Source organism: Manihot esculenta, chromosome 15, assembly GCF_001659605.2.
Source record: "Manihot esculenta cultivar AM560-2 chromosome 15, M.esculenta_v8, whole genome shotgun sequence".
Classification (NCBI taxonomy): Eukaryota; Viridiplantae; Streptophyta; class Magnoliopsida; order Malpighiales; family Euphorbiaceae; genus Manihot; species Manihot esculenta.
Genome location: NC_035175.2, coordinates 6,438,893 through 6,465,729, shown reverse-complemented (window position 1 = coordinate 6,465,729; position 26,837 = coordinate 6,438,893). Strand labels below are relative to the sequence as shown.

Here is a 26,837-nt window from a genome sequence, read left to right as displayed (position 1 = left end):
GGAAAAGACGAGAGGAACAGAGAGAGAATCCAAAGCTCGACAGACAAGTGTCTTGAGGGTTTTGTGCTTTGGTTGCATGTTATATCTTTCTATACAATATATATTTAACGCAGAAAAAAAGTGGATTATTTTGGTCATGTGAAGGAAAATCACTTGGGAAAACATTTAGGACACAACTAGTTTTCATATTAAGTGCAACTCTTTATTACATCTGTTATTTCTTACATTTCTTGTCTTAATTATCTCTGAATCCACATATAGATTATGTTCTATATAATATTTCCGGTTCTTGTAAATGATAATTAAGATCATGATGCCTCTCCAATATGTAGTATTTCCTACTTTCGATGTTCTGCACCTCAGTGTGTATATATAACATGCTTTATTTATAGAATGAAGACATGATGCCCATATGTTCAAATGATCGATAGACTTAGGCAGCAAAACCTTATAGCTTATTGTAACAATCAAATTTCTGCCTGTTTCTGCTCTCTTGTTTTTACCCTTTTTTTTATTTTATTTTTCATCCTTTTTTTTTTTATTTTTCATGTAAACAGGGATTTTTATATCACCATAGAAAGTCTTTAAGCTCATTGTAAGGTTGTCCTAGAGGCTTTCTACGGTGGTTTTCCCTTATATGTATGTGTATGCATGTTTTCATGTATTCTTGTCTGTATTTACTTAATAGATATCTGTGGCAATTTATGCAACCTAACAAACTAATTGAAGACAAAAAAATGAAACGGAAACTAATTATCTAAATATTTAAGAAATAAGTTTCAGTATTATGTATAATTAGGATTATATATACGTATATTTCTGCTCAATATAAGCTAAATTGAAATTTTAAATTTTAAAATTTAAAATTTCTACATAAAAAATTTTGATGCAAATAAGGATAAAACAGAAAATAATGTTATGATTTCACTTGAATGATTCAAGTTATAAGAAAAAAAATTAAATATATTTTTATAAAATCATATATATAATTTCAATTTATTTTTAAAAAATTATTTTTTTTAAATTAAAAAAATTGATATAAACAAAAATAATTTTCATTGATTTTTTATAAAAATCTCTAATTCCAAACAGAAAGATTATATCGTCTATTTCTTCAGATTTTAGGAAATTAAAAAGGGTTTCCATTAGGTATATATGTAATCATTTTAGAACACTTAATTCAAGCGATAAATTTGGCGTTGATCCAAATCTTATTTCAAAAGATCAAAATGGGGAAAATGATTCTTGGTCCAATTTTTAATAAGTAAAAAATTTATTGGGAAGGCGATCTTGTATGCGAGCAATAGCATATAGCAAAGGTAATAGTTTCGCAACAGAATGAATTCTTAATTTTTCCAAAAATCTATTGCTCTTATAATTTCTAGTCAAATATAAAAAAGAATAAGAAATATTGAATTTTTGAAATACCCAAATAAAAAGATAGTAAAATTCTTTTTTTTTTTCCTTTAAATTACGGGCAAAGCCTGAAAAAAAAATAAAAAAAGAAAGAAAGAGTTTCATATCAAAAGGAAATAGAAAGGGGAAAAAAATCTAGTTGTAGATTTATATGCTGCAAACTTTGATAACCCACAAGGACTTCCACTTCACTGCACAGTACTACTCTTCTTTAGAACATGCATACAACAATAATGGATCTTTGATAAGCAAATCACCAAAAAAGAAGCAAATTAAATTAATCGAAATTTACCTTTCACCATTCCCAAAACTTTCTTCTACTCTCTCAATGGCGCTGCTGCAAGCCAAACAAAATTCCTCACAAGGTCTCAAAGCACGAGTGAAGAGAAAAACCAATGGGGCCTTTAAATAGAACTTAATTAAATTCTTACCAATGAATTGAATCCTTCTAGGTTTGAATAATCTGCTTTGCACCTGCCAGGATATACTCACATTTACTTACCTTCCTGGCATGATTTCCAGATGTTCAAGAACACCAGTGGACCTAAGAGTAGCATTGTTAGAGTGTATCGCGCCGAATTTCTTTTTCATACGTGTTTTTATTACAGTCGTTCGTGTATAACAAAAAATTAATGATAATAAATATAAATCATATCATATATATCTCGTAGTCTGATATAACGTATATGATAGTTTTGATGCAGTCGAATTTATCTAATAATAACTTAATCTAAGTATGATCAATAAATCTATCTTAAAAATTTTATTCAGATGTATCTTATTTATTAAAATAAAAAATAAAATTATTATTTGCAATGTTTTGGATATATTAACTTAATCTAGATATATAATATTTTAAATTCTGATTTTTTTTCTTTTCAACTATGAATAAATTTTAACATGTTATATACAAGAAAGCCAAAATTTTATATTTAATCATAATTATAACTAAAAATTTTAATTTTAGAAGAAAATATCACATTTTATAAATTTATTGCATTTATAACTATTTTTAAAATAATTTATTTAATTAGATATAAAATTTTAAAAATTTATATTTTATCACAACAATAACTAAAATTTTCAATTTTATAATCTAATTTAAAACCTCAACTTTAAATTTACATAGATTTAAGAATTTATTTAAAATGGATATTTTAGATTTTGTTTTAGTATTTAAAAATAAAAGCATAAAAATATTTTCTTGAAAATAGATTTAAGTAATAAGCATAGTTTTAATTTATTTTTATAATAAGAATAAGAGCAACCTACAAATTACAACTTATTATTAGCTTAAAAATAAGTAATATTATAATATGTATTATTGTGATATATTTATTAAGTCATAATTATTATTAGATCTCTGTATTTTTTATAAAATTGATTATTTTATTTTTATTTTAAAATTATCCAATTAAATTATTTTTATATTTTATAAAATTAAATTATTTAATTTTTTTATAAAAAATATTTATTTAATTTATTTTAATTTTGACCAAATAAATTAAAAAGCATGTGTATTAAAAAGTGATAAAAAATAATAACATAGAAACATTATATGACTAAATTGTATATGTATATATATATATATATATATATATATATATATATATATATATATATATATATATATTCATTTGCTTTCAATATTTTATTTAATAGAAAATTAAAAAGCTTATTTTAATAAATATATAATTATTTTAACTGATTAATTTAAAATAAAAATAAATTAATAAAATTACAAAAAATTTAGAAACGTATAACGTTTTTTATTTAATAACTAGTAAGTAATTATAAATTAGCTTTTATTTGGACAAAAATAATACGAAATGGTGTAACCAAGTAATTCGCAGTGCACGTGGCCAATTTCTATATGCTGGCATGGAGGGGCTAATCACTGAGTGACAGGGATCGGGATGGGTTGGTGGCTTCTGGGTCAGCTTTGGATCTTTAGGTTTGGGTTTTAGTATGTTGGTTTATTTGTATCTGGGCCCCGAGGTCTTTAGATTTTGTTATGAATTCCTCCATGGGTCTTTTATTAGCAATGAAGCTTTAGTATTGAAAATAAGAAGGAAAAGGGAAACTAGAATATTTCTAGTGTTCCACCGTCACAGCCACGTTGAAAGTTCTGCTTGGTTTCCATTGAACTACGGAAGCAAAGATACACTGTTCAAAACCAGTAATATAGATTCTTCCCAAATTTAGGATTTTTGCCATGACTTCTCAACTTCAAATCTTCATCTTAAACAATACTCTCCATGATGACATATGCAAGAAACCCATTAATCCTGATCGTCGATCAAAACACATGTAATTTTAGGGTTGGAGGGTGAAATAAAACTATTTAAATTTTATGTGGAGTTTTAATTAATAATATTTTATTAAAATTTAAAAAATTTAAAATTAAAATTTAAAATTTTTTATTGAATTTTTAAAAATTGAAAAGTGTTTCAAATAATTAAAAAAATAATTATTTGTAATAACAAAAATTTTAGTGCGGAAATTTATAAAAAATTTATTCAACTGTATTTATTTATAAAATTGAAAAATAAAGCAGAATTGCAGTTATCTGCTCAATTTGTATATAATTGTGTGATACTAGTCATTATTTGCAATGTTTTGGATATATTAACTTAATTTCGATATATAATATTTTAATTTTTTTAAAATTATGTATTTAATTTTTAAGTGTATGCAACTGAATGTAACCCCTTTTTTACTACTTATATTTTTTTTTTTGCTATTACTAACTATATATTATTAAATTTTTGATCAATCATGATGTTTGAAATATATTTCAAATGATATCCTTAAAATAAAACTCGAGAGATTTTAGATTCCACTCCTTCAATTTTTAATTTCTATTTCATTCCCGATTTTTATTTTAAAAAAAATTTATTAACCAAAATTAAATGCAAACATAATTAAGGATGTAACTGAAAATTAATTAATGATAATGGATGTCAAGCTTGGCTTTCATAAATTTACAAGATAATATTATTATGGGTCCAAATTAAAATTTATTCACAAGGCTGATTGAATAATATTAAATCTAAATCATATCGCAAGCATCTTTTATTTTTTATTCTATACATTGTTTATAATAATTTTAATATAATTGAATTAACTTGATAATAACTCAAATTAAATGTTTATAATAATTTTAATATAATTGAATTAACTTGATAATAACTCAAATTAAGTGCGATGTATCTCAAAAATTTATTTAGACTGTGTCTCATATATAAAAATAGAAAATAAAGCAGAATTGGTTGTATACTTAATTTGCATAGAGTTGTCTCATATTAATTACTATTTGCAATGTTTTGGATATATTAGCTTAATCTTTATGCTTTTCTATATTGTATTATCTTTGTGCCTCTCATTCTTAAATCTAAAAATTGATTGATGCTTCGTTGCAGCTCCTGGTTGTACTAATACCAATTGTCGAGATGGGAGCCTTCCTCTGGTGGGCAGGAGGTGATATACTTCACGCCTATGTGAGGCTTCTTCAACCTTTTCAGTTGCATTTATTTCTTTCTTAAATATTATTTTATGGAATTCTCCAAATGTTTTTCATGTATATGCCCAACTCTTACCTCTATAATAGAATATGTGCATCCTCATAACTTCCTAATATGATTTTAGGATGTTTTAGATATACTTCTATGTGTAAAATCATCCATATCAAATGAGAGATTAGTATATATCTTTTTAAATTTTATTTTGCTAGAATGTTTTGTCAATTTTCTTATGTGAGCTCCGTTTTGTTCATAGCTCTTAGACGAACTAAACAATCATCAAGCAGCCGTTCAATTTTAAATTGTCCTTTGGTCGCTAGTGAATGGCTGTTTTAATGCTTTATTTTTTTTTTTTTTTTTTTTGAGTTTCAACTTTCATCTATTGTTGGTTATCTTGCTTTGTGGATAGTACAAGGCGGCCAGTTTATTCCAGCCCAAATATCTATTACCTGGTCATGTATCCTGTTATTAGCAGTAACCACAATACTCGAGAAAAAAAAAATATTATGATAATAATTGCAGCAGGCAAAACACGTTGGACCGTTGGACAAACAAGGCTGTCACAAGATGGACATTGATATAGTAGTAACTTCTTGGTATATCATGATTCATGAAAATTCTAAATAATCTATTATTTGGACAAGATTTATGGCCATCAACGTCAAGATTAATAGAGAATTTCTCATCATGTCAAAGTCGAGATTTTAAGCGGCAAAGGCAAGAAAAGCTCCAAATTGTGAGTTCATGGAGCATTATCATACAGAAGATCAAACTGCAGTCGGTAGGTGAGACCTAACAAACCCATATGCGGCAATGATGGATATTTATCTGCAAGAGAAGCTTTAACAAGATGTCAGCTAGAAAGTGTCCCACTTATTATGTAGAATGGAGGCAAAGGTACCAGTTATGTCCAATATCATGACAGCAACAAGAACTGTCCAAAACTGTAGGGTCTTAACAACAAATGAAAATCATCCTCATCCCAGATTTACTTCTAAATATATTTGGGCACTGTGCCAAACCTAGTGCGTTGCTTCTCCGACCTTCTGCAACACAGAACAAGGATTCCCATGATTATGATAAGACTAATTATATAACTTTAATCTGAAATTCAGTATTTGAAAGCCCCAACAAAAACTATAGTCCCATGCGAGACGAATGACAAAACAATTCAGGTAGCTGACCCCACTAATTGGCAGAGGCTTTTGAGGTGAGTACATTCTATCATGTTGCCAACGAAGTTAAAGTAAACATGTTCAATTATGATTGGAATTAATTTATATATCAAATCCCATGTAGCAGTGATGAAGTACCTCTTCTTTTTTGTCTGCTTTGCCTCTAGTAAAGAATTTGTAACCTCCAAAGAAGAGTAATCCCCATCCAGTTAAAGAGACGATCACAAACTGTAGGTGAAAATAAAATCATGGAGGAATAAGATTGAACAAACTTAATAAGACAAAAATGCAACACAAAGAATTCCAAAATCTAAAAAATCTTTATGCATTAAGCTCTTTGTGTCATGAAAAATATTTTTCAGACAAAAAAAAAACATTTTCTGCATTTTTAGACATTTAAAACACGTAGGAAAATTAATTAATAGAAAATACTTTCCTAGCAAGAGAGAAAATTAAGTCATTTTCAAGACATTGAAAATCTCATCAATACCACTAAACTTTCTATACATAAATTTATCAACGTATGATATATTTAATATTGCAACCAAACAATGAAAATGAAGTTATTTTACAAGAAAAATATTTTCAAATACAAGTTATTCTTCGCGAAGAAACGGAGCTGTAATATCAGTGCGTATAACTACTTTTAGCAAGGAGAATGTAGTTCTATCCTTGTACTACTTTTCCTCCAACCACTACTTCAGAGATAGAAAACTTGATTCAAGTAAGGTCAAACACATCACCTCACAAAACGATATCTTAGATTGGGCAAACACTCTTAATATATAATCCAGCTAGAATGATGATATATATGGAACTTGGAAGACAAGTAACTTTGCTTGCTTCTATCTCCCTTGCACACAAACACACGCGAAATAACAAAAAGAAACAACACTGACACATATTGGTTTCTTTTATTTAAAATGATAATAATAAGAATTACAATCTAAACCCAAGTCAACGCATTCTTGTCATGGCAAAATTTGGTACAATAAGATAATATCTATGAAGTTCTGCACATCTATAGCAAGTTCACAGACAAGAAATATGTGGCAAAAATTTGGTTTAGTGAACAAAGTTTAAACATCAATTACCTCGTTCAATTAATGGACTACAAAAACATACTCTTTTAACCAATTTCGAACTTGGGACTTTTAGTGAAAATAATAATTAAATAAACTTAAGGGAATGGAAATTGTTGTTACAGGCACTAAAAGGCATTGTACAAGGCGAGGCATTGCCATCTCGCCTTGATGAGGTGTGTCCAGCTTTTGGGAGGCAAGCACCCTGGGCCTGAAGGCGTGAGGTACCAGGTGATAGAGGCGCCACCACAAACAAATAACATCCGCTTTCCTTTTTCTTTCATTTTTTCTAGACAACAAGCATTAGAAGAACCCTAACCTAGCCTTTCCATTTCACGACACTAGCTGCTGGAGACTCCAGCAAACCACCAAGCTATTGGTAGCTAGAATTTCTGAATCTCATTATGAATCAAGGTTGTATGCAAGATCAGATCAACACTGGCTGGAAACTCCACTATTTCTGGGCCCGATGTTCACAGAAAGGTGCATCCTCTTTGCAAGTTGATGATGAAAAAGAGGAGGAAGAATTCAGAGGTTGACTGTTCAAGATGAAGGAGATGATTTTGGAAATCTTGATGACGAGTAGTTTTAGTTAGAAGTTATGTTATGTATTTCATGCATTTAAATAGTTACGACTTATTTTTAGTTTTTATAGTTTTAGCTTATATAATTATATTTTCTTCATGAATTAAATATTATTTCTAGAATTTAAATATCCTACTAATTGATTGAATAACTCTTATTAATATTTGCATTATTGCTTATGCTAAGAAATTTTAATTTTACAGTCTCACTTTTCTCTTATTTTTAAGCTGGAAATACAGGTATACACTACTTTCTATTTCTCCTATATTACATATAGTGCAAATAATAGGGTTTATTATGATTTGTATATTTATATATATGTATAAGCTATGGCGCCTCACTAAAAAAGGCCATTGCCTTGCCTTTTGCCTTAATAACTCTGGGAAGAGAGCAAACTATAGCAATAAAACCAAATTATGAAACTGTTATGATAGTTATAGCCTAAGCTAGAGTTTAGTCAAATTAATAAAAGTATAATATTATAATTTCAAGTTTTTAACAGAATCCAAATAATCAAACGAGCAAAACTTGCACAGATAAAAGAAATAACTCACATGCTCTTCTTTCCATTTAGATGGGCTCATAGGGTCCTGCCAGAAATTGACCTTGGGAGGTCCATGGTGATCTGCATGCAAGTTAAACGAACAAAATTAATAACAAAAAATCCAAAAGAAAAATTTTCCTTCAACTTTTCCAACCATTTTCCCCCTTCACCTAGTTAATATAGGCAAATGTAGAAAAACAATCAAAATGCATATATCGTCCATTGTAAATATGGTTTTAGCACTGATCTCAACTTTTACCTGCTAGGTAAATTTGGGAAAATAACATGAAATAAAACAAGAACATTAGCTGTCGAAATTTAACCTTTTGGATTCCCCAGAAATAACTGCAGGTATATGGAAGTCAGAGAATGCACGTAGAGAAATTATGGATCTAATCTGGAGAATAGAGAAGATTACCGCCACCACCGGCTAGACCGCGCCGATGAATGAGTGAAGCGGCTTGAGGAGCTGAAGCCACTCTTGGAGAGGAAAGGCGAGAGAGATTCGCGGTTTGACGAGTCGCCACCGCCCATGCTGCCATGGTTGTTTAGCCTGCAGAGTGGAAAATGAAAGGATCTGCGAGAGTGAGAGAAACGCGAAGAACAGAGAAATTAACTTTTTTTTACAAACACTGTTAGGTGGAGAAATTATATAAATTTTTGGACATATATATATTAATAATTTATAATATAATTTCTATAATTCATATATTTATATTTTTAATTTTTAATTAACTAAATTTAAATAAGAATTTCTCATAGCTATCCCAATAAAGAACTTTCCTTTAAAAAGAAAAAAAATATAACAAATATTTCCACATAAGTTCTCCATTTAGCATTTTATTTTATTTTTTACAAATTTTTGAATTTTTATCTTTTTCTTTTCATTGTAATCTAATTAATAGGTATTTTTAAAGTCTAAAAATAATATATAATTTATTTAATATTATAATTTTAAATACTAAATTTATTAGGTCTATTTACAAAAAAAAATTAAAAATTTATGTCATCATTAATCAGTAATAGTAATAATAATAATAATAAAGTAGCCACGAAGTATATGTATGTAATTTTAATTTTTCTTGCTGTAGTTATTTTTCAACTTATAATATTATAAATTATTTTTAAAAATTAAGAATATTTTTAAAAAAAATTAAAAAGATGATATTGTAAAATATATAATAAAAGAATACTATGTTTTCAATTTAATTAAATTATCTATATTTTTTATTTATCATTTCATTTTATATTTAGATTTAATAATATAAATAATAAAATAGAAAATTTTGTATATTCATACTTATTGATTTTTTTCCAATCATATACAATTAATCGGTATATGAAATGCACATTCAATTATATAATTTATTCTTTTATAATTGTTATTAATAAAATTATAATATTTTAAAATATTTTAACATTAATTAATTTAAAATAAGGCTTCATTTGTGCTAAATACCTTGTATATAAAAATATTTTTGGTGTAAAATAATTTTTATTAAAAAATGATTTCCATACAAAGTATTTTTTAAGAAAATAATTTAATTATTTATTTTTTTAATTGTAATTCAAAGAATAAAAAATTAATAAATTTATATATATTAGTATGAATAAAATAATTAAAATCTAAAAACTGACTTTTAGATAAATAAGAAAATATATTTTTGAAAAGTATTTCCCTAGCCCTCGTTTGGAAGAAAAGATTTTGCAAAATTACATTTTAATTTTTTTTAAATATTTTTTTTAAATTAAAAGGAATTGAATTCATTACTTAAAACAAGATAATTATGAAAAAAAATAAATTAAATTAAATTCTTTGCAAAATTTTTTATTCTAAAGATGGCGAAATAAAGGTGTGCATCTGCAGAGTTCAGTGCGGCAACCTCTTTGTCTCAATTGAGGGTTTAAACTATAAAAATCTAGTAGTGTCCAAAAAACACTAGCAATTTGACAATTTCGTTTTAAATTTTTACTGAACAAAGCTGCCATTCCGCTTTTGACGTTTTTCTTGCATCCAATTCTTTCACGAAATCCTCTCTTTAAAATGATTCTGCAGAATTATATTTTGTCTGCTATGCTACTACTTTTGCAACATTTTTTAGTCCTAATCTGCATACCTGCTGTTTTGGCATTTTAGACATCATACTTTCTCCAGCACTTTTATCTTTTCGTACAAGGTTGTGTTACGTTAGTGAACTCTTTGTTAAAAGACCACCATAACCATAGGCTTCAATTTCACTCCCAGTCAGCTCATATTGTAATCTTCCGATCACAATCTCTGAAGTTCATAAAGGAATCAGAGCCTTCTATGCCGTGATTTCACTTGGCGACATTCTTCAATCTTCATCTTAGTAGTAGTTGTATAATAATAAATTTAATGATAAAATAATAAGACTTTTGATAAAAAGAGAACGCATGGTATTGGATCAAAATTATAAGGGCATCTCAGAAAATAACATAGAGATTGACTATAACCAGAAGAAGGGAAGAAAAAAAAAAAAAAAAAAAGAAGCAAGCAAATAGTTAGAAAGAGGGCCTGAGGAAGAGAGGAAACATCAATGTAAAAGACAAACCCTTTATACAGGAAAAGATACAAACTCCAATGATGGTACAGCTATGCATTGTTCATCCATAGCACTACTAAGAACAACATGCAAAGGTGCAATGCAGCTATTGATGACTTGACGTCATCCTCACTTTCCTCCGGCTTATCACCAGCAGTCTGCTCAGGGTTTGGCCATTTTAAGATTCAGGCCTTGATATCATTCAATCTACTTTAAAGCCTAGAACGAATGAAAATTCTCTTCTTCTCAGGTTTCAGAACACTAAACTTTCTGCTGTCTTCATTTGGTCCCTTCTTCAGAGGTTCCGTTACCTCCATATATTTGGCTGATGTCTCATTTTGCTGCCTTAACTTTACCATATCTTCCAGCATGTCTTCTACTTTCATTTGCATCTCCTCTGCTAATTTCTCAACTTCAGGTTTCTTACAGTTATTCAAGAGAAGTGAAGTTGGTGGATTCTGCAAACTCTCTTGCACAAACCTATGAAGTTTCTGATGACCTAGAATATTGAGTACAATTGAAAATGAATGGAGGAATCATAAAATAGAAAAATGAAAGGTGCATGGTTGGACCCTGTTAAGAATGTTAAACTAAAATCTAGGTGAACGAAGATGAATAGGCAGATTATACAAAAATAAATTTTTTGAAAAATGTCAAACTCATCAACATCTAAAGTGTAACTAAGAACATTCAAAATGTTGCAGAGGCTAATCCAAAATAGGAAATTTTTCATGGTCAAAGCCTTCAGCCTGTGCAGGTCATGAAATATTCAAGCTAAGCAGAGCCAGAAAATTTCCTAACTGGCAAATGTAAACCCATATCACACTTTTAACATGGCAACCTACAGCATATGCTTCGACCAAAAAAAAAAAAAAAACCTATAGCATATGCTACAAAGAAATCCATCTAATATTATCCCTCCTTATTTTCAAGGTAGAAGGTTTACTTCATAAAAAAAATTTGAAAAAAAAGGCCCAGTCAATTCTATTCAGAAACTGAACATTTCCATGAATTTATATCACTTCTCCCCCAGGCTATTGGAAAAAAAGAAGTGCTTACACAAATGGGACTGAATAAAAAGCAAACGATAGATAAGGCAACTGGCTAAATTAAAATAAATGACGAGAAAAAAAAATAATTGGATTGTAATAAGAAGTGCAAAAGAAGGGAAACAGCTATGCCTTTTGTAGATCACAGAAAGTAACAGCCTCTCCATTTACTTTAGAACATTGTAGACATACTTCCACGGCGGAATTTTGCTTAGTTTAGCGCCTGAAATCCAAATTTGCAGGCATCCCCTTGGAAAGTATTAGCAATTCAACTATGCAATTCACATATCTGTCAACTAAAAATGGTATTCCTTAGCTTGCAAAAGGAGGTGATTACAACTTTCAGAGTCAAGCATGATGTAATTTTGATTGTGTAACGTGAGACCTCAGAAAGCGCCATATGACGCTGTTCCAGTTCAATTCTATATGCAGAAAGTCATAAACAGTGATTAAACTTCTCAAGGAGGCCATTAGTGAATTACAAGTCAAGCAAAAACTTACTACTTCCAACCATAATAGAGAAGAAGGCAAATATCCTATCGACCAAACCAATTTTGGGTAAAAGTTTAAGCAAAAATATCATCCTAAACGTACAAATTCAAAGGAGAACTAGTACCATATAGCAACTTGGAAGCCTAATTATTCTTAATTACGGATTTAATCAAACAATTCAAAGTTAGAATTTTTCCAGTTCTATCATAATAAAGAGAAAGAAAGAGATAACTAACAAGTGACGCCTTTGAGAGCTTTGTTGACGTTGGAATCGACAGCGAATTTGGTGAGGTTCGATAGGATCCATCCAATCTTGTAATCCCGACGATCCCGCTCTTTCAGGTTACAAGCTTCCCCCATTTTAATGGCACTAGTCATTTTGTAATGGCTGGGGGATTGCAATTCTACAGCGTAGCATATGCTTTTCCTCCGTTTCAGTCCTTTGCCCGAAACGATTTTTCCAATTTGACGGTTTTTCCTCTAAAAACGATTTAGACGTCGGACAGATTCAGATTTTTTCAAGATAAGTACAAACAAATTTATGAGGTAGCATTTTAATTTATTTTTTTAAAAAAACTCCTTGTTTAAATTAATAAAAAAATGTATTTTTTAGCGTACAATTGATACTTATATTTTCGTAAAAATAAACATTTGAAATCTTAAATTTATAAAAATGTAACATTTATGAAGTTTCTTTTTTTTTTTCTTTGCTTTATATTGAGAGAAAGTCTCTTTTGATTTCTTCCTTTTCTCATCATTTTTAGTCTATCAAAATTTTGCTAAGTTACGTCTACTCAACTTTTTCTATACTATTTTTCATTTGTATATGTCCATGATTTTACCTATTGATTGTGGTTTTGCAACGACTAGATAAAAGTTTTTTTTTTTAATATTACTCTCAATTGTATATTAGTACTTTTATTTAAAGAAAAATTATTTAATTATTTTGATACGAATTTAAACATATTCAAAATTATTTGCATTGCCGTTATTAGTAATTTCAAAAATTGATTAGCCAATCCGAATTAAAACCGGCTACCCTTACATAAAAAGAGAACATAACGAGTAAGTTTATCTTATTGCCCTTCTACAGTTAGTTTTATATTGGTGTTGGCTAAAAATTTTACAACCTCGGTAAGATAGCATGCCTCCTCTATTTGTTGCCTTTGGGGTACTTTGTAAAGGTTGTTTGTGTTCCTTCTATTGATGGCTACTTAGTTTGAAGAAGCAATGCATTTGAAAGTGGGGCGGTGCTAGAAGATGCAGTAGTGAGCTAGGTTCCAGTAGAAGCATATCTTTGAGGATTCAGATTGTACTGTGCTAGGGTTAAATAGTTTGGACTTCTCTAAGCTGGATTACTGGATTATATTTCTTTGAGCTAACTTTTGATATTATACCTCTTTTGATATTATACCTATACCTTCTTATCCTATATTGGTCATTTAATATATTTATAGTTAAAATATTATAAAAACATATTGATTAAAAGAAAATTATATATATATATATATATATATATATATATATATATATATATAATTTTAATATAAAGATATAATTTATTTAAATTTATAAAATTAAAAAGACGCACTTTAATTATTTAAGTTTCTAAACAAAAATAGCTGAAAGAATTTTATAAATTATAAGAATATATAATTTTACTAAAATTTATTTAGTATTAATTTTTAAGATGATCAGCATTTGAACATATAACAAGAATTACTAGCAAGCTATATAAAAGATATATTTGTTTGTCGGAAAATATCCCCAATATGAAAAAGTACCTTCCGAAATTGAATGTTGAAAATGCAACTGAAGATCAACATTAAAGAGCAGCAAGATGATTGCAATTGGGATACAGGCTGTGAAGTGAATAGATACTTCCATTGTGTTTTGTTAACTATGGTAATCCAACACTAAAATAGAAAAATATCTCCATACAAGCAAAGACAAGACATGATTATGGAGTAATAAAATATAATGGCATTGCCCATTTGATAGGGTAATAGGCGTGGATGTTTAAGGCAACTTGTTTACTTTTTAACCGATATGCCATGGTAAAAGGGGACTCATTGAAATGCTGCTGAGATGATGACAAAACAAAATATAAAATCCGAAATGCATCCAAAGCGAGTACTTTTGTCTTTTTTTTTTCAGTTATGGACATAACGCGCTATAATGCACATAAAAAAAAAAAAAAAAAAAAAGAACACAAAGCAAAGTGCGATATAGTGTATTGTAAACTATGGAAAATAAATGAAAGCTGTCTTAGCTTTTGGTCAGAATCATGGATTGGCTCCCCCTACGTTCAGTATCAGTAAGAGAAAATACCGTCCTTTTTTGTCCAGATAATCCAATCCTTAAAGCACCACACAGCCCCACCTCCATGAGAAATTATAATACTACAGTTGTATCGTATAATCAATTTTATATAATATAATAAATTAATAAAAATTATATAAGTAAATAAATATAACTTATAAATAAGTGAGTGAAAATTTTAAAAAAATAACTAATTAGTAATTTGTTTATAAAAAAAAAATAACTTTTACTACTTTTCTATATGTATCTCCTCCCTATTAGATAGTTACTATATAAGCGTCTTATATTGTATAACATTAACATGTGAACTAAAGAAAAAAAAATATATTTATATATTTTTTAAATTTAATACTTAATTAATATTTTTAATTTTTATATTTTATAAAGCTAAATTTTTTATTAAATATTTCATTCATCTTATAACTTTTGTCTATTTTATTTTTTATACACATTAAAAATATAATTTTTTATTAATTTTTAATTATATCCCTCTTAAATATATTTTGAGAGATTTTTAAAAAATTAAATTAAATTAAATAGAGTTTTAATATTTAATTTATATATTATTATATATTTTTTTAAAAAATAGACCATAATTTTAAGATAATAAAAAAATAAATAAAAATTATAAAATGAATGTAGTAATATAATTAAATTATAGATAATGTATATAATTAAAAATATATAATATTAAAATAAATTAATTAATATTGTATTATAAAATTGAAATAATTTAATTTTATGAAATAATAAATATTTTAATTAAATAATTTAAAAATTAAATTAAATAGTTAATTTTTTATAAAACACACAAGTCTAATATTATTCGCTTGGAAAAATAAAAGCTAAAGGAAATGAAAATCCAAAGGAAGAAAAAATAAATAATAAAATTTAAAAGTCAAGAGGCGAGACGCACACACTGCTAGCTACCTCTCTTTCCTTTTCTTTCTTTCTTTTTTCGCATGATAATCACAGAGAGGGAGAGAGGGAAGGTAGAGAGAAAATAAAGAATACAGAGAGAGAGGAGACAGATCAAAAGACGAATTTGACCTCAATTTCTCTGTTCTTGCTTTCCTGCTGCTTCTTTGTTTCTTCTCTCTCTCATTCACCCGATTTCAGGTTTGGTATTTGGTTGGTACGGTCGCCATGAACGAGAAGGCTAACGTCTCTAAAGAGCTTAATGCTAAACACAGAAAGGTTCCCATCTAATTCCTTTATTGGCGCTATTTTCTTATTATTATTATTATTATTATTATTATTTAAAAAAAAATGATTATGCCTAAGTTTTTCATTTTGTTTGTGGCTTGTTTTGATTAATATCTAACTTTCCTATTGATCTACGTTTTTTCATAAGTTTTCTGTTTGCTTTCTGAGAATTTCGGGAAAGCTCGAGCTAAACGAACGTTGATTGGTTTGAAATTTTGCCTGATTTGATCTGTGTGTTTTAGATGTGAATCTGTGTTTTCTGTCTGATTTATATTTTAATTTGATGTACCTTCCCGTTTCTAGTTAAATTTTTTTGCTTCTTTTTGAAAGATTTAAGTTTTGGATAAATGGTGAAATATGCCATTATAAGGCTATTTCTTACGTCAACAAATATATGATTTTTTTCTTTAACAAATACTTGTTATGCGTAATTATGCTGAATAATTGTTGTTTTAACTTTTAGCTATGCTTATGTCAAGCTAATATTGAATGTGAACTTACATTTTATAAGTTATCGATATTTGTTGTAATATCTGTAGAAAATGGCATACTCAAGAAAATTGCATGTTATATATATGTGTATATATATATATATATATATATGTATGTATATTTATTCGCCACCTAATGCATAAATTGCAGTAGCACATAAGTTTTGACTTCAGAGGAATAGCCTGGGTATTATACATGCCAGTGTTTTCAGTTGTGTATCGTCACTTGCCTGGGTGCTGTTATGGCATATTGGAATAGGAGGATTGAAGTTCATAAGGTGTTTCCATCTAACTGCAGGACAAGTTGAAGGTGTTGTCTGTCTGCTAGGCTTAATATAATACAGTATGCTAATTACCAAATTATTTATCATGCAGCAAGTGAAATGGATGGTACATTTTACTATCTAATCAGTATAATTTTTGGTATACATCAGCTGAAATGCAATGGTGTTTTAGAAATAAGCATTAGTTATCTTATCAGAAAGTAAGGAACGAATCAACGATAGTGGAAATCTGAAGTTCTGAATAGCATTTATTGATTCTAATGCTGCATTTATGCTATTGTATAGTGGTTTTCTCTTTTTACATATGAATTTGCTGTTGACTGACTAGATTTTAATTGAACCCAAGTTTAGAACATTTTAGGTTGATGCCTTTTCTCTTTCTTAAATTAAATTTAGTTATTAGCATTCTTCTTTCCCTTGTGGAATGCTTGGTTATACCTTGTTCTTGTTGCCTATACATCAAGTTGATTAGTTGGAGACAATTAGGTATTGGTTCAACCACTCACTAGGAAATCTGTAATGTGCATATTATCTTATGAATCATTTGCTTTCTGTGCTCTTGATATAATATATATATTTTATTATAGCTTCATTCCTTTGTAGTTGCATGCAAGGGATGTTGTCCACACCACCTATTGTCTTGTGATGCTGTTGTTCATGGCTGTCCATTTTGTATTCATAGCTATAGCCTTAGATTTTAACTACATGTTTTATTGTCTTGGATCATGATTTCAATTTATGCTTTTGTTTTCCATTATTTCTCAAAAGTATACTTTTTTACATTGAATTATTAGCTTTGCATTTTGCATATATGCAGATTTTGGAAGGTCTCCTTAAATTGCCTGAGAATAGAGAATGTGCCGACTGCAAAGCCAAGTATGTCAATAGAGAATACAACGGATATAATGACCATGTTGTAGTAAATATGTAGCACACATATAAGTTTGGAAATAACTTAGGATTTTCTTCAATACTGTTATAATTGTTGTTAAGTAAAAACACCATTTTGAATATGTTGATTAGACGAAATTAAAATCTTTTTGATATATGTTTGACATTTTGGTCTTAAAAACCCCAAGAAATAGATTTTTGCGGCAACATCTAAAATTGTGTTTTTTCAGAAAAGCAGTTTAAATTTCAGTGCCAAACTCACACATATTGTTCTTTTATCCTCTTAACTTACACCATATGTTAGCATGCTTTTGCAAGTTACTTATTTCTAATTTGTTGTATATATTGAATTGCTGATATTAATTTGCTTGTAATGCAGAGGTCCAAGATGGGCAAGTGTGAATTTAGGTATCTTTATATGCATGCAATGTTCAGGGATCCACAGAAGTCTTGGTGTGCACATATCAAAGGTGATGTTTCATTGTCCTATATGCTTGATGCTTGATTTAATGCTTGGAGAATTAAATGGAAGACAAAACTGTCCTTTAACTTCCATTGAATTATTATGTGTAGACTTGTGATGGTAAATGCAATAAGCTTTATTTTGGGACAATAGCATGTAGACATTAATTATGAGGAACCTAAATAACAAGGACATCACCATTTTGTGCAGAATCAACTGAATTGCCAGTTTTCTTTATTATTTGATCTTACGAGAATGCCTAGAAAGGAGTTCTAAGGTGGAGGACAGATGATTAATTGTACATGGAAGAAAAATTTATGAATCTATGATGCCATGTCAATTAAGTGAATTATACATTTTCACGATTTGTGAATCATAAATGATTTTTTAGTCATCATTTTCTATAAATGAATTGTTTCACGTATAAATTTATCTCTGTTATGGATTTAGTCTATCCATTATCCATAACATCACTCCATAACAATGTCATCTTACTGGGGAATCCATTTAACTCGAATTGTATTGTAACTGTTCTTGTTCAGATGATCAATGTTGCCTACATGCCATTTGAGCACTTTTGGCATATTTTATAATTGTTTTGATAGTAAAGTTCAAACCTGGCATCCAAGTATCTTTACTTGCTTTTGCTGCAGGTTCGATCTGCAACCCTTGATACATGGCTTCCGGAGCAGGTTGCATTTATTCAATGTAAGCTCGTTTCTCTGGTCAATTGTTATGAGCTTGTGGTATCCTTATCATGTTTGATTTGACCTTTGAAATTGATAAGATGCCTGATTTGTACTGATTTTGTAAAGCAATGGGAAATGAGAAGGCAAACAGTTACTGGGAAGCGGAGCTACCACCCAACTATGATAGAGTTGGGATAGAGAATTTCATTCGTGCCAAGTACGCATTAAGCTAATGCTGTCTTTACCCTTCTTTTCCCTTTGTATCATCATTCCCTCTGCACCAAGTGAGTACTCCTGAATATTGCATTTGTCTTGCAGGTATGAAGAGAAGAGATGGGTCCCCAGAGATGGAAAACTAAAATCCCCTCCTAGGGGGCATGATGAAAGATCTTCTGGTCATTGGCAGAGACCCAGTGAAAGAACTGGGCATCAGCGTGCCAGCAGTTCTGAAAATATGTTTGATGAGAAAAAGAATGCTCAACCACAAAGTTCAAAAGACAGTGTTCCTGTTGCAAGCATTAGCAGTCCCGTTCCTCCCAAGGGAACTGAGCAGGTATTTCGTTTTTTATTCTTTTTGAATATTTACATTAAAGGTTTGTGGAAGTATGAACGTTTGGAATAAGAGCATGTGCCCCCCTTTATTTTTAAGACAAATGAACTAAGAAAGAAAGAGGGAAACAACATAGACCTTACTAGCTTCACTTTTTTTATGGACAACAATAAATCATTGACATGTCAGGTATGTGAATTTGTTACAGCATCGGTAAACTTCATCCTTTAGGACCTTTACATTCATTTGCTCCTAAGTTCTTGCAAATAAGATCTGCCTCTAACAAGACAATATACATGTCACGTTACTAGAACTATAAATTCTGCAAGTCGTATGAAGCTACAGAAATTAAGAGAATAACAGGGTGGAGCCATTTCTAGGTATTTGATCAAATCCCCCTCTCTCTCCCCCCTCCCCAACCAGAACAGAAACAAGGGATGAGGACTTACAAGTTACAACCATGCACAATGCTTAATTATATGAACATGAGGTATTTGTGCACAAACAGGTCATCCCTCCTCCAAAACCTCAACAGGTTATTCAGAAAATTGAATCTAAAGGGAAGCCAACTGAATCAACATCAAATGTTGCAACTGCTGTGCTTGCTGCTTCTGCACCGAAAGTTGATTATGCTACTGACCTTTTCAACATGTTATCTGTCGATGGTTCAAGTGAAAATGGTTCAGAGGCAGCTTCCAATGATGATAATGGATGGGCAGGGTTTCAATGTAAGTCTTCGCTTTGCACAAGATCCACTTGATAGGATCATCCAAGCAGTTATTGCTATTTTTCCACAATTTTAGTAGCATGATCTAGTTTTTGCTAGAAATCCACTTGGATTTATGTTAGGAAGTTCTGTTACTGCTGTTTAGTTTGACTCTGAGCCAATTAACATCTGCAGCTGCTGAAGAAGCACCAACAGACAAAACTTCTACCACCACAGTAGCAGAGAATAATACCAATTCTACTTCTGGAATTGAGGATTTTTTTAAAGATTCTCCATCATTAACAAATCCTTCTGTGACAGAGAATCCCCAAAAGGATGTAAAAAATGATATTATGAGCCTCTTTGAGAAGGTATCTGATTATTATTTTTATTATTATTATTATTTTAAACATATTCTTCAAGAACTTTGATTGGGTGACTAGAGAAACTGAATTGTGCCTTAAATCATTTGACAGAACTAACATCAGTTAAATGTTTACAATTGGAAATTAGCATTCTCTGGAGAATTACATTTGCATTACAAATACAATTTATATGATACTTTTGTTTTGCATATATTGCAGTCCAATATGGTATCCCCATTTGCAATGCATCAACAGCAACTTGCCATGCTAGCACAGCAGCAATCCCTTGTCATTGCCACAGCAGCAAAATCAGGTGGTGCAGTTCCTGGCATTATTCAACATCCTGGATCCAATGGTATTAACTTGCCTGCTCAAAATTGGCCAAATGTTGGATACCAAATTCCTGGACTAGTGATGCCAGTAGCTGGGCAAGGGGACCCACGGAAACTCATGCAGGTAACTATTATTGATTACATCAATTTTTGTGCCATTTTCTGTTGCATCCAGAGATCTTCTGACATTTCAACTTTTTTGCCCTTGAATTAGACCGGTAACACTGGACTCGCAAATTTAGCGGGAAGCTCTGCACCATACTCAGCATCTAGGTATCTATTTTCTTTCCTTTTAATTGGACTGTTATAGCAAAATATGATATTAATGAATTAACAATTATGTGGTTTTGTTTGAAAAATCATCATTAGTGAAACCTGCTATGCTATTTCACCTGGGGAAAGAAAGAAATCCTCCTCTCTGATTGTCAGCTGAACTATTTTTGTTGATGTTATTTTTTTTTTTTGGCTTGACTTGATCATATTAAGTCAAACTTCAGATTGTATTTGACTTGTGCCTAAATTGTCTGAAGCACATATCTCATATCTTTTTTTTTTTTTTTTCTGAAATTGAAGTCCATATCTTGTTATTTAGGGTGAGCATTAAACAGTTTAATCTGAAAAACTGAACCAAATTGATCTGGTCCTTTTTCAGTTTGGTTACTTGGGTTAATAGATTCAGTTTAATTTGATATTTTAATGTTTTCCAGTTTGGTTATCAAAAACTGAGCTAAACCGATTTCACAAAGCTATATTGTTTTGCTTATGTCTAAATACCATGACGCCCTATTTCCTTTCCTAACCCTTATTCCTTTCCTCATATATGATCTTCTACAGCTGCCACTTCTCCTCCTACTTTTTCCTTTCACTGTGGCCTTGCCTTCTGATTTGTGGTTTTACCAATCACAACTCTTCTCTATGGCTCCCCTGGGTACTCATTTTCCCCACCTCCTCCTTTGCCATAGAGGTGCTTTTACAGGGAATTTTTCGGAGGGGTTTCACACCAAAGGTCGCGTGCCATCTACTATCTAGTGAATGAGGAATGAGTTATGTATTGAAGTGGGCACCAGTAGTGACAAATCGAGTCTAGTTGAGTGCTGTTTGCAAATTTCATTTAGCTCTAAATGACACTGTCTCCAATCTCTCGAAATCTGCAAATCAATCAATAGAATCTGTTTTTAACTGTTTTGTTGGCAGATTGGATACTTGTTTTTGTTGTTCTGCTTTCTTAAGATCAATCCTGTACCTATTTTTCTCAGATTTGTTTCTTATTTTTATTTTATTTTGTTGAGATTTATTGTGCTCTTTATGCTGGGTTGGTGTTATTTACCTGAGATTGCCCCTAGATTTGAGTTAGTGGTGAAGAGATTTATTTGTGTTTGATTCTTGAAATGAGATGAAAAAATCTATAACTTGAACCAAACTGCATATTGAATTCAGTTGGTTCTTTTAATCAGTTTAGTTTCTTGAAATATACGCTTCAGTTATTTTTTTCGGTTCATAAATGAATTTATAAATGTTATTTGTGTGTAACACTATGTTTCAGAGGAAGTTTTGTGGATGTGAAGTATGATCCTTAAAGCATTGAGTTTGTTGAGAGAAAGTTTTCTAAGAAATGCAATTGAAACCTTCAAAACTCTATTTTTTCAACCCACTAAATTGGTGGGTTTGGAAGGTTTCAGTACTTGTTTGCTTCGACTTACTTTAAAGAACTTCTTTGATCTTTCACTTCATACAAACACAATACAACATGGGGACATATTATTGCTAAAAGAATTGGAAGCATCATATAATGTGCTTCACATCACTTCAGCACACGTCTAGGCACCTTCTGCCTTGGATATCTCGGTTTGCCACCCTTTGGTTGTAACTGCTATTTATTACCATATGGTAGGGCTGTGATTACTGCAGTAGTGGAATGAATTAACTCGTATGGTTTCTGAACCCAAGCTGAGTCTTTCCCCCCCAAATTAAACCCAATGATAGACCTAAGGAGGGGTTGGCAGGGGCCACTGCCCCCTGAAATTTTAATTTTTCAAGTGGGAGTAGGTTGAATTTTGTTTTTTAATAAACTGTTATATTTAGCCTCCCTAGATTTTTAATAAAAATTTAAGAAGTTTGATTTTTCCTGTTAGGGGTATACTTTAGCTCCTTTTAAATGTAAATGTTGTGTCTATCACTAATTAAACCAATATAAGTTTGTTCGAGTCCTTTTTCTAAATTTATTAGCAAATTTTAATGTTATATACAATATTTTCATATTATTTGTCACGTCTTTCTTGCAGCTTTTATACCATGGGGCAGGTTACCCCTGATAATGGTGCGGTAACAGCTGGAGTTAATAAACCTCAATCAGGAGCTCCAGTTTCATCAGGGAAGTCATCACAATCTGGAAAGGAATATGATTTCTCATCTTTAACACAAGGCATGTTCTCAAAGCACTGAATTTTCGGATGGAGTGACAATGATGGCCTTTTTATACCAAATACCATGATGACACCTGAAAAAAGTTTTCCTCCTGTACTGGCGATTGTAAACTATTTTGTAGAGGCAGTTCCAGTTTTTCTATTCACATTTGAATGATGGCTCATTAGTCCGAATAGATGTATTTAGTGTAATAAAGATGGGTTTTAGATTGATCTCACAATTCTAGGCGTATAGTTACCTTCTCGAATCTTTCTTATCTTCAAACAAAACATAAGTATTCTATACGAGTCTGTATCTTCAAAATTTAGAACTGAAAGTGTTTTTATATATTGGTTTATTGGTTTCCTTTAACCAAACTGTCTATGCTTGGACGCAGTTAGGTACTCTTATTAATTCCCAGCAAAATATGCAATTTTATTAACAATTGTAATAACTGGGTTAATGCAAAAAAAAAAAAAAACACAATTGATCAGTTAGCTTGTTTTTTGCCATCAAAAAATTTACTTTATGATAATATTTATTTAAATGATCATTTCTCTCTAAAATAAATGAAAATTTTGTAAATTTTATAAGGTAAAAAAGAAATATATTTTTTATTTTTAATAAAAAATTTGATAAAAATTAATTGACTGCAATACTTATAAAATTTTTTATTCTAAACAGAAAATTAAAATTCTTTAAATTATATATCAATTAATTTTTAAGAGGAACTTGTAGCTTAGCTAATTCTTTTCAAAAATAGATTAGCCTATTTCAACATATTCATTTATCTTTTGGAATTAAGAATTTTAAGTGAATTAATTCAATCGATTTCTTTTTTAACTATTTCTTATTTGAAATAAAAAAAATTTAATTTTTTAAATAATTATTTTTAATTTAAAAATTTTAAATTCTCACATAATTTTGCAGAATGCATTTAAAATTTTAATTTTTTTTTTATTAAAAATGAAATATATTGAAGCCATCAACGTGGTAAACCCATTATAAAGTTGTTTAAAAAATAATATTATATCTAAAATTAAAATCACTTAAGAATTTCTTTTCAAGAGAATGCGCTAAATTATTAGCCTCTCTTTTAACAAAAGAGAAGGAAATGCCTTAAGAGAAATCAGTCAGAGTACCAATGTCTACGATAACGTTTTTTTATATACAGAGGAAGAGATTTGCCTAGACAAACATAAATCACCGTAGAAGAGTCCCCTTCAACAATATAATTTGTCCAACCTCTCTTTCTGATAAAAAACAATACTTCCCTAACAGCTAAAGCTTTCAGGATCAAAGAGTTAAAAATAACCTGTCATAATCCACTACCACAGAAGCATCCCTATTATTGAGCGCCTCAGTCGTAGCATCAACATTAAGTTTAAGCATGGGGTAAGGAGGAGGAGGAGTGCAATCTCGAGAGGACGTGGAAAGCGATGGATTGGTCAAGGAGACAATATTACTAGCCTCTAAAAATTCTTCATGTTGTTTGATAGCAGCCAAAATTACATCATTAAAATGAAACTGGGAGTCACGAAAAATCCGAGAGTTACAATCCTTCTAAATATGCCAGAGCATAAAAACACCCAAAGATAAAAGCTAGTTTTCTTCAATATGATTGTTTAATTGATTCTGAAGAATAAGCCAGCAATCATTCATATGTTGAGAAGGTAAAAGAGAGGATCGTAGGCGAAAAGGAGAATTAAGCCAAATAACAACCGCACGAGGACATTCAAAAAATAGATGAAAGAGTGATTCATTTGCCCCACAAAAAATACATTCAGGTGACTTGTCAGATAGCTGTTTATAAATTAGCAAATTGCAAAGAAGTCTCTCTAAAAATAAATTCCATAAAAAAAATTCTAATTTTATTTGGCAACTTGATCTTCCAGATATTCTTTCAAAAACATGCATTTGCCAATTGAGAGTTTGGTCTCATATTGCCATGTTGAGCCTTATTTCTCTTATGGAGAAAGCATGCCAAATGATATTCTATTTTCAATGAATAGTGCCCGCTCTTGTCCCAATGCCAAGCTAAAAAATCCTCCATTGGAAACATGCTAACAGGGATGGATAAAATGTACTAAATATCCTCGTGATTAAAATTTTCTCTCAAAGTGTATAAATCCCAAAAATGTGTATGAGGATTAAGAAGCTGACAGATTCTGATAACTTCAGGATTATGACCTTGGATAGGTCAAGGTGTACAGGGGAAAAGGCTTGATACCCAAACATCCTCCTTACAAAGAATAGAAGAACCATCACCTACATGTCAATGTAAACCAAAAAACAACTCTCTATCCCAAACAAGGCTTTGCCAACCCTATGAAGGTTGACTACCTTGATAACCATGTAAGAAGGATGAGCCAGAAAAATATTTCCATTTGAAAACCTTTGCTAATAGCGACCGAGGCTTATAAATAAGACGACATCCTTATTTAACTAGTAATACTCTGTTAAAGCATTCCATATCTCTAAAACCAAGCCCTCCATTCAATTTCAATTCACACACATGGGACCAGAATACTCAGTGGATTCTTCTCTCTTCCCTCAAATGTCCCCATAAAAAGTTAGACATTCGACTATTCATTTATTGATAAATAGAGGAAAAGCGAAAACATGCTATAGCATAAATTGGAATAGTAGAACAAACAATTTTGATAAGAATTTCTTTCCCTCCCTTTGATAAGAGCTTTTTCTTTTGTCCTGAAAACTTATCATCCATTCTTTTTACTATAAAATTAAAAATTTACTTCTTAGATCGAGAGACATCAAAAGGCAAATCAATGAACTGGTCATGAGAATCGATATTAGCAGTAGACAAGATAGAAGCTACCCACTTCTTAATATTTATTGGATTGTTGGGGCTAAAGAGCGATTCCATTACAAGGCATGACCGACTACCGAGGTTGTTACATACGCATCATTTTACTCACCAAAATGGTCTAATTACTTTTACATATTTCAACAGTAAATTATGGTAGGGCAAATATTGTAGCATGAAAAGGGCAGACCTTGGAACTTGAATTGATTGTTTATGCCAAAGAGTAATTTCGAGCTATAATAAATTTAGTTTCTTTGTATTTTAAAAACTTTTTAAATTATATTAGCTATTTCAATTTTTAACTTCTATTTATTCTAAACAATGAAAGAAGGTAAATATTCGACCAGCACACTAGTAGTCTGATAATACTAAATTCCTTTCATTTTGGATCAACTCATTGGCAATAATAATAATAATAATAAATGGATAAATATTTACATATACGTGACTTGATTGGTATAGGGTCTTACCATCTCCCAGCTATGGGCATCCATGACCATTCAATTTTTATCACCTTCTCAGCTAGAAGCATCATTTTGATATCTGATAACCTAATTGTCCCAATTTCCACATCAAATTCAAGCCAGCCGTTTGGTTACAACTTCGTAGCCACACACAACTAAAAGTGCGGCAGTCAAAATGTCATTCGTGAGCTTATATGAGCAAGTTGATGACTCTCTCTTTGGCATGAAACCACAATTACTGACTTTTAACATATATGCAAGTCCTTGCGTGTACATCCAAACAAATTGTATGGTCTATATTTTGTCTTAGTGGCCAACTCGAACTCTACTTGGTCGAGTGATTCCTCGAAGCAGTTGCCATAGAAATTATAAGTTTTGCAAAACTGCACGCTAAGCTCTTATTATTAGCATGTCGG

The 26,837-nt window shown here is 30.3% G+C and overlaps 3 protein-coding genes across 4 annotated transcripts; 1 reads left to right on the top strand and 2 right to left on the bottom strand.

The window, feature by feature from the left end:
• Positions 1 to 5,431: 5,431 nt before the first annotated feature.
• LOC110600876 lies at positions 5,432 to 8,957 on the bottom strand. Of its 2 annotated transcripts, none has more exons than XM_021737782.2 (4): positions 8,742 to 8,957; positions 8,334 to 8,404; positions 6,251 to 6,340; positions 5,432 to 5,983 (listed from the first exon to the last, which is right to left on the bottom strand). In XM_021737782.2, the coding sequence occupies exons 1-4, from the start codon at positions 8,863 to 8,865 to the stop codon at positions 5,960 to 5,962; spliced, it is 309 nt and encodes a 102-aa protein (XP_021593474.1). In that variant the 5' UTR covers positions 8,866 to 8,957; the 3' UTR covers positions 5,432 to 5,959. The 2 variants fall into 2 exon arrangements, with proteins under 2 accessions (XP_021593474.1, XP_021593475.1); XM_021737783.2 differs by having other exon boundaries at positions 5,432 to 5,980.
• Positions 8,958 to 10,878: 1,921 nt separating this feature from the next.
• Positions 10,879 to 12,937, bottom strand: LOC110600820. The gene is made up of 2 exons (XM_021737708.2): positions 12,665 to 12,937; positions 10,879 to 11,386 (listed from the first exon to the last, which is right to left on the bottom strand). The coding sequence occupies exons 1-2, from the start codon at positions 12,804 to 12,806 to the stop codon at positions 11,100 to 11,102; spliced, it is 429 nt and encodes a 142-aa protein (XP_021593400.1). The 5' UTR covers positions 12,807 to 12,937; the 3' UTR covers positions 10,879 to 11,099.
• A 2,718-nt stretch (positions 12,938 to 15,655) lies between these two features.
• On the top strand, positions 15,656 to 23,502 carry LOC110601894 (ADP-ribosylation factor GTPase-activating protein AGD5). The gene is made up of 11 exons (XM_021739283.2): positions 15,656 to 15,947; positions 17,549 to 17,607; positions 18,002 to 18,092; positions 18,739 to 18,793; positions 18,901 to 18,991; positions 19,093 to 19,327; positions 19,833 to 20,052; positions 20,226 to 20,401; positions 20,615 to 20,851; positions 20,942 to 21,000; positions 23,010 to 23,502. The coding sequence occupies exons 1-11, from the start codon at positions 15,897 to 15,899 to the stop codon at positions 23,167 to 23,169; spliced, it is 1,434 nt and encodes a 477-aa protein (XP_021594975.1). The 5' UTR covers positions 15,656 to 15,896; the 3' UTR covers positions 23,170 to 23,502.
• The last annotated feature ends 3,335 nt before the right edge of the window (positions 23,503 to 26,837 follow it).